The sequence below is a fragment of the Notothenia coriiceps genome, unplaced genomic scaffold (assembly GCF_000735185.1).
Source record: "Notothenia coriiceps isolate Sejong01 unplaced genomic scaffold, NC01 NC01_scaffold00037204, whole genome shotgun sequence".
NCBI lineage: Eukaryota > Metazoa > Chordata > Actinopteri > Perciformes > Nototheniidae > Notothenia > Notothenia coriiceps.
Window position 1 is genome coordinate 8,258 of NW_011369905.1, and position 8,023 is coordinate 16,280.

The window sequence follows — 8,023 nt, forward strand, 5'->3', positions numbered from 1 at the left end:
CGGACCCCCCAAGAGGAGGTTGGGTCCACCCCCAACTTAAATCATGTTCAAATGGATAGGATACTAAATACATTTGCACACATCTTGTGTCCATATATTTCTGTTTCGGTGGTCATGCCACAACCATGCATGCGCGAGTCATAGTGAGTGTCTGCATTTGGGGGGGGGGGGCGCCAGCTAAAATCTTGCCTAGGGCAGCAAATTGGTCAGGGCCGGCCCTGAGACCAACTGCATGCCTATAAATAGAGAAACAGTATATTAAAGTAGACAATATAAAGGTTTAAAAAAATGGATGCTCTCCTCAGGAAATGTTGCTTTATCTTTTTAAAGTAAAAGTTGTTTCGAGACCGGCTACGAAATATGAAAAGAGAGCTTGTTGAGTGTTTTGTGCTTAATTATAAAAACAAAGAGCAGCAACAGGGTGTACTCTTTCTCTCTCCTCGCGGAATAAGTGTATTCTTATAATAATGGGAACACCAGGCCCAGGTATTCCCAGTAAACAACCACACCTACTGGCATCTGCATCACAAAACACAAAGACAAGCAGCCAGAGCAGCAGCCAGCAAAGGGTCAGGTCACCACAGTTGTTGCAGAACTCATGCCAACTTCTCATTCATCAATATTGGTTTATCTGACATTTCTTGAGGACTTTACAAAAACTCAGTTAGAAAAAAAAATCACAACATTTGGTAATCATTTTTCAAGAGGATATAAAGACTATGAAAGAGATGCAACAATCAGATTTTCAGCTGTGGCCCTAAGAAAGCCTTGACTAGAAAATACATGTATTTTTCCCCTTTTCACAGGCTGGTGCTGTGCTGTTTCTGCTGATTACTGTCATAGTCAACATTAAACTCATCTTGGACACCAGAAGAGTCGCCAGTGAAGATGCAGCAGCTCAAGAATATGGTGAGAATTATGTCCAGTGCTTATTCTGTTTCCATCTGTTTTTTTTTCTATTTAACACAAGCACTGTAGCCTAAAATAGGAATGTGGCACTCATTATAGTCATGAGAACACAAGTGTAAGGACAATCGGCTAATGCATGTTTATTTGATCGGTCCTTCAGCTTTTCTGTCCAAAGTTTTACATACTTAAATGTCCAATTATTTAAATAGGCTCCCATTGATAGTAGACATCCATGTCCTGTACTCTATAGGCCTGTTTCTAGAAATATAGTCTCACCCCTCAAGATTCGACGATAAGTTCTAGTCTTTTTCTGAATATTTTCAATCTTTAAAAACTAAGACCTCATTTACACGGGAACGTTGCGTTTACACGCTTTCGATTCATTAACGTGTCCGTTCAAACGAGACCGCTGGAAATGCTGGAAACGCTGTAGTACATATGCCAGGCCAGTAAGTGGCGCTGCTGCCGCCACAAAATACACCAAAAGCAGCGAAGAAGACCCCGGAGCATGGTTGCCATGGTTGCCCTTCTGTTTATTCTTTGCGGTGGATGGCGTGTGCTCCTGCTGTAAATCCAGGGCCGCCCCTCCCTACAGGCCAATCACGCAGGCTGCATGGGGCCCCGCCTTGCGCAGGGGGTCCCGCCAAGAGGGCCTCAGCTGCTGTGCGCAGTTGTCCGCGCACCCCCCGCTGACACGCGAGAGTGAGATTGAGAGGTGACAAGGGGAGCAGGTCTGTAACCGACACCGTTGCAATGAATCGACATCTGACCAATCACGGCTCTGATACGGCCACTAGTGCAGGTGAAGAGATGTCGGTGAAAAGACAGTTTCAGTCCGGCGCAAGCAAGAGGGACAAAAAAAAAAACATTAAGAAACTAGAGCAGAGGTGCCCAGTACGTCGGGGGCAATGCTGGTAGATCGCGAGTCATTCATTAAAAAAATAATCCAGCTCCGTTAAAATAGACAAAACAGGTTTTGATCCCTCCTCCCTGCCACTTAATTCAGGAGTTTACTTGATTGACAGAAAAAGCGACCTATCACTTTCCAGTCTGTTAACCCAGAATGCAAAGCGATACAAAATCAGTCAAGTGCCGGGAAAACTCAAATTTAAGTTAAAGAGACAAACAAGAGACAAACAACAAAATGAGTGCGGGACCGAGCAAAAAGCAGAAAACATACCACTTCCACCCAGAATGGGAGGAAGAATATTTTGTTGCGATGTCACATTCAAAGGTTATTTGCCTTATTTGTAAAGTAAGCGTCGCTCTGCCAAAGAAAGGTAACGTGAAGAGGCATTATCGGAGTGTTCACAATGCATATGACAGCGACTTCCCTCCGAGTAGCGAGTTGAGAAAGAGAAAGGTCATGTATTATTGCTACCCAAACATTATCTTGCAGTCTTAGTGTCGCCAACTCGTTTCTAACATGCAAAAAGAAAAACAAATGCGTCTATGGTCGGTGTATTTTCGATCTTTCTGATCCAGACGAGAGCTCTCTCTCCCCCGTCTGTGTGCGAGGGGGGCGGGGCAGTTTACACACACGCAGCTGCGTACAGTTTACACACACACGCAGGAGATGGCGGAGAGAACGCGCTCCGAGGTGTGGTTAAACTTTAGCCGTCTCGATGTGGACAATGCTAGTTACCAAAAGTGCAATAACAGTTTATCATATAAAGGCGGTAACGCGAGCAATTTGTCTAAACATTAAGCAAAAGTGCACCACATTCAGACGGAGGAATGCACCGGGTTCGACTGTCTTTCTAGCAGCTCTGTAGCCCCATCCACGAGTAACGTTTCCACGTCAGGTGTTATGTATGCTAACAGCAACACACAGAGTTAACTCAGTTTTAAAAACATAGGTTAATGATTAGAGGTATCTGCTTTATTTTGTTAAAGTTTCAGCTATTCTGTTTACAGTTCTGTCATCAGATTATTTAATACGATTTGTTAAAACATTGTTTCTTTTGATGTGAAATATTATTTATTTAATTTAAATAAAAAGCAATGTTAATTTTGTAAGTTAATTTAATAATATATGTATTTTTGAATCAAGTATTCATCTTTATTGTCTTCATTGTTAGTTTCCACATGCCTAAAACAACCTCAAGCTAAATCTAAAAGTTGATGGCTAAATAAGAGCATTTGAGAGACTGAGCAAGGCATTCAGTAATAGTCCGAATAGTCGATTAATCGTTTCATTAATCGATAGATTAATCGGTTATCAAATTAGTCGTCTGTTGCAGCCCTATTGTAGTTATCCCATGTATAAATAAAACGTGTTATTCAGCAACCCTTTTTGGGATTTTATTTTTGGTTGGTAGACCTCGGTGAGCTGGTCATTTCAAAAGTAGCTCACCAGCCAAAAAATTGTGGGCACCCCTGAACTAGAGCATCACTCGAAGGTGGGTTATTGTATGAGTCAAATGTACAACTTGTGAATGTTGTATAAGTCAAATAGCCAATTGCCATATTAAACCATCAGCTGCAATTCACGACATGAAGAAGGCAGTCTCTGCATAGTATATAGGCTAATGGAGATGCAGTTATTTCCAGCATTCTTTATTTAACATTCATTCAAGTATATTATGCCTTGTATCTGCTAATGTACAGGAGGAAGAGTGATAAACTGTCTGTCTAGTTGGCTTACATAACAGTTAAAGTTTACAGGCTAAAAAACATGGAGCATTATTTCCCCCTTTATTCATTTTTATGTCAATTTGCACATTTCATGGTAATGCTCAGCCTCTCCCCTTAACTCCTAACAGTCATCATCATGTCAACCACAACACATAGAAATACTGATAGAAATGTGTGTGTAGTTGTTGATACATTGCTGACAGAGGGAACTACATTTGAATACAGATTTAAGAAATATCGGTTTTTGAGCATGTCATAAGCATGTTTTGTCTCGACTATTACAACTATATTATAATAAAAAAACAAAATTAGAAAAGTGCCGGTCAGAGGTCTTCTTTGTTATTTATTGAGCTTTAAAACAAATTGATAACGACTCTATATAAGAATAATAAACGGAGCCTCTCTTTTCCTCCCCCTCTTCTTACAGCCCAGCAGCTGATCTCTGAGCAGGAGACGTTGGGAAAGGGAGGCGTGGTGAGAGGGAGGCTGGGCTATTTCATCGTTATCAGAAAATGATCGTATAGAGGCGTACACACGGAGCCGTTTGCCCCCCCCAGAGCGTTTCGTTTGCAGATCTATCCACCTTGGGACCCGTTATCGTTTGCGGGGTCCGCTTCTATTGTTTTGTTACGGCCTCGTGTAAACGAAAGGGCTATACACAAGAGAAACTATGCGGATACAACCCGTATCGTCCTCGTGTAAACGGGGTCTAAAGGATGTCCACCTTAATGTGCTCTCTAGAAGTCCAGAGTTTGAACAGTGAGGTGTCTTAATATGAGGCTGCAAAGGTGGAGTTATGTTTGTGTTGATCTTTTGAGTAAAGGATAATAGAGGGTTCAATTTTAAATTCTTACCTGCTCTCTGTACATTATCCTGCCTCCATGAAATAACTGTGTCCATAGTAACAGTCTGTTATTCATAGCAGTGGTCTGCTTTTAAAAAATAACAGGTGGTTGTATGCCGTAATTAACCAATCAGAATTGAGTATTCTACCTTTTTCTGGTTTTCAAAGTCTATTATTGAGGGCAAAACTTGGAGCCTCCTTGCTGATGTGTGAGACATCAACGTGTAGCTTTTTGAAGCACTGCTTTCTATGTATCGCATTTCAGCATGGCTACATTGTAGACAAGCTAATCCTAGTCTTATGCTCCTTTTTTAGAGGACATTGTTCCCAACATGGAGACGCCACGCAGGCCGGCTAGTGGACGCAAAGTCCTGGACATTGAAGTGTACTCCAGCCGCTCCAAGGTCTACGTGGCAGTGGACGGCACCACAGTGAGTTCAAATGAAATAAAGTATTTTCATGACAATCGTACATAACTGAAAAGATGTCAGACAGATAATATATCTATATTTTGCTCTTCTCCTGCAGGTGTTGGAGGATGATATGCGGGAGCAGGGCAGAGGCATCCATGTGATAGTTCTCAACCAGGCAACTGTAAGCACTGAGTTTGTTTTCTCTTAATGTTTAATTCAAGCTCCTACCATTTTAATCCAAAAAACTATCTACGCAAATGAGGCATTGTGGTGGACTCAACAATACATCCTTGTTTGGTAGATTCTCTTAAAAAATTCAAAACCATAATTATTTAAATAAAACTTTTAAGTACATTTAAAACGATTTTTCGATTTGGCTAATCATGCCACAATTGCAAAATCGTCAACTTCTCCTTTCCCATTTCTCACTTTACTTGACAATGTGCTCTACGATAGAACAATGTTATGCATTCTGTTGCAAATAAAGGGAATTGTTTTCCCTAATATAAGGAATTACAGCCAAATAAGAATATCTTTTATGTAATGTCAAAGGTCAAATCGGAAAGATCCGAAAAGTCCATCACTGTGTTTTTGTCTCAGGGCCATGTGATGGCCAAGAGGATATTCGACACCTACTCCCCCCACGAGGATGATGCCATGATCCTCTTCCTCAACATGGTGACCCGGGGCCGAGTCCTCATCTTCACCATAAAGGTCAGTCACTGTCTCCATGATCAGATATCAGTTATTCCTGTGATGTTCATACAGGCATGTCTCAACGTGTTTTTGTCTGCAGGATGAAGGCACGTTCCACCTGAAGGATGCTGCTAAGAACCTGCTGAAGATTCTGGGCAGCCAGGTGTCCCTCAACCTCAGCTGGAGGGACATGTGGACACTGGTGGTGAAGAAAGGAGGTAGAGGAGCACCCTTTCACTTTACAAGTAGAACAAACTCATGGGTTTCAAAACGTTTTGGGCCTCATACATAAAAATATACAAAAGGTTGGGCCACTCCCTAGAGGTGAGATATATTGCCTCATAAATTCAGTTACAAGATAGCAAAAAGAAATGCAAAGTAAGTAAACATATGCTTGATACTTGAATATGCTTTAAGAAAATAGAACAGCATAGATCACAGCTTTTCATAGGGTTTTCATTATTTTATTTAAGTTATTGGGCTTTTTTTTTTAATGAACTAGGATTTGTTAGAAAAAACTTTAATTGACTGAATTTATTTGAAAAGTGGGCTTATCAACACATGAATCCTACTGTGTAATATATTTGTCAATATATATATTTAAGATGTACAATATAAGACAAGCACACGTTTCAGGTATGGGCTATATTCCAATATACTTTAGAATTTGCTGAGGGCCAATAAAAAATGGACAACGGGCCGCAGTTGGTCCCCAGGCCGTAGTTTGGACACCTCTGACCTAACTCTTTCTAATGCCGTATAATTACCCCAAAACATTTTTGGGGTAGGTTGACATCAATTTTTTTCTTAGTTTTTCATAAAATCACTCATGTTGAACGGATTGTCTATGTGGTGATTTGTTATGTTGTTTATTCTGTACACACAACGGAGAGTGATCCCTCCCCCTTTGGGAGTGTTTCCTTGTGCACTGCAAGTATCTAAAGACAGATGGGGTCGTAAGCTGTGCAGTCTGAAAAGCACCCTGAGACAAACTCTATCTTCAGTTTTGAAATATTAGGCTCTATAAATATCCTTTTCGATTGATTCCAGTCTTCACTGAAGTACTTCTTTGAATCCAAAGCTGATATAAATAAGAGCTGAGTTAGGGTGTTGGTTGTTTTCAGATGCTGTGCTGATGCATGAGTAAACCAGGGTTGGTTTTAATTTCCCTGAATTTATCGTTTTATTTAAATAATGTCCAGAAAATAATATAATGTTTTATATTTTTTCTAAAAACAATGCATCAAGAAGAGACATTTTGAGATTCCCTTTAGATTCTTTCAGTTGATTTTAGTTTTGGTTCAGATATTTGTCTTACTACAGTTGAGCTTCAGTGTTTCAGTTAAGCTTTAATTTTGTTTTATTTGACATCATTGAACATTATATTCCATGATTAATCTCTTCGATTTACTACGACACTTTACATTGGTGCCTGTTTCATTTTACACATTTACTCAACAAGAGTAAAAAAATAAATAATTGGTGAACACTGCTTCTCAATGTCAGAGAAGGATTGCTTAGCTTGTTAAACTAGTTTGACGCATACGCTCAACCACAACAAAGTGATCAACGTCTTCACAAAATCAGCAGCTTCTGTATGGCGGCACGCTCCAAAACTGTGCCAATAACTGCCACCTGTCCTGGTTAGCTCACTTACCTAACCAGTTGCGCAAAATACGCCACCCAGTGTTAAAAAAAATAACAATATCAACATATACTTATGATAATGGATGCAACAGAGAATAACAACTCGGGGTTAAGGGGACGGGATGACTATTTAGTTAGATTTCAAAATGCATTTAATTATCACATTTTGTTACGATTTTACATGTTCTGACCTTACTGTGTTGGCGGTTCCAGGTCAGGTGTATGGAGAGAAGCACTCAAAGTCTCCAGCTCTGTCCACCTGGGGGGACCCGGTGCTGCTGAAGACTGAGGTGCAGCTCACCGCCTCTGAAGGTAACACACACTTCTAGTCTGACCATGTCGTGTTAATGAAAAGCTTCTTTAAGGCCAAAACCTGACCAAACCAAAAATACTAGTGATGACTAACTACCTGTAATCCCCCGTCCTTGCAGAGGCAGAGTGCCACTGGGCCGACACGGAGCTGAACAGGAGGAGGAAGCTCTTCTGCAGCAAAGTGGAAGGATACGGCAGCATCTGCAGCTGCAAAGACCCGGCGCCCATCGAGTTCAGCCCTGACCCCGTAAGACACACACTGGACTCTTTACTTTTCTGTGTTGCATGTTTTTTTCATTGTTCTGCACTTAATTATGAAGAGCTGAAGAGTTTAACAAGTAAGCAGAGTTGAGACTATTGGTTAACATAATTTCATAAAAAGCATATTTTAGGAATAGTTATCTTAAATGTATTTACTTGTTGGCTATACATAGGCTTCAGGGGGGGCAGAGGAGTGAGTATTGTTACTATTTCACAGAGCTTCTATTCCTTTTTTCTCTCTTCGCTTCCTGGTGAATGTAATATCGATCTTATCATTTAACTTTCTGCAGGGAAGCAAATTGGC

The 8,023-nt window shown here is 40.7% G+C and overlaps 1 protein-coding gene across 1 annotated transcript; it reads left to right on the forward strand.

Annotated features, from left to right (window-relative positions):
- Positions 1–467: 467 nt before the first annotated feature.
- On the forward strand, positions 468–7,705 carry LOC104964362 (protein O-linked-mannose beta-1,2-N-acetylglucosaminyltransferase 1-like; the record flags this gene model as incomplete). Its single annotated transcript, XM_010793114.1, has 8 exons — positions 468–569; positions 777–909; positions 4,706–4,821; positions 4,919–4,984; positions 5,404–5,517; positions 5,600–5,717; positions 7,360–7,458; positions 7,578–7,705. Coding segments are annotated over exons 1-8 (876 nt in total), but the record flags the coding sequence as incomplete, so codon positions are not given.
- Positions 7,706–8,023: the final 318 nt, after the last annotated feature.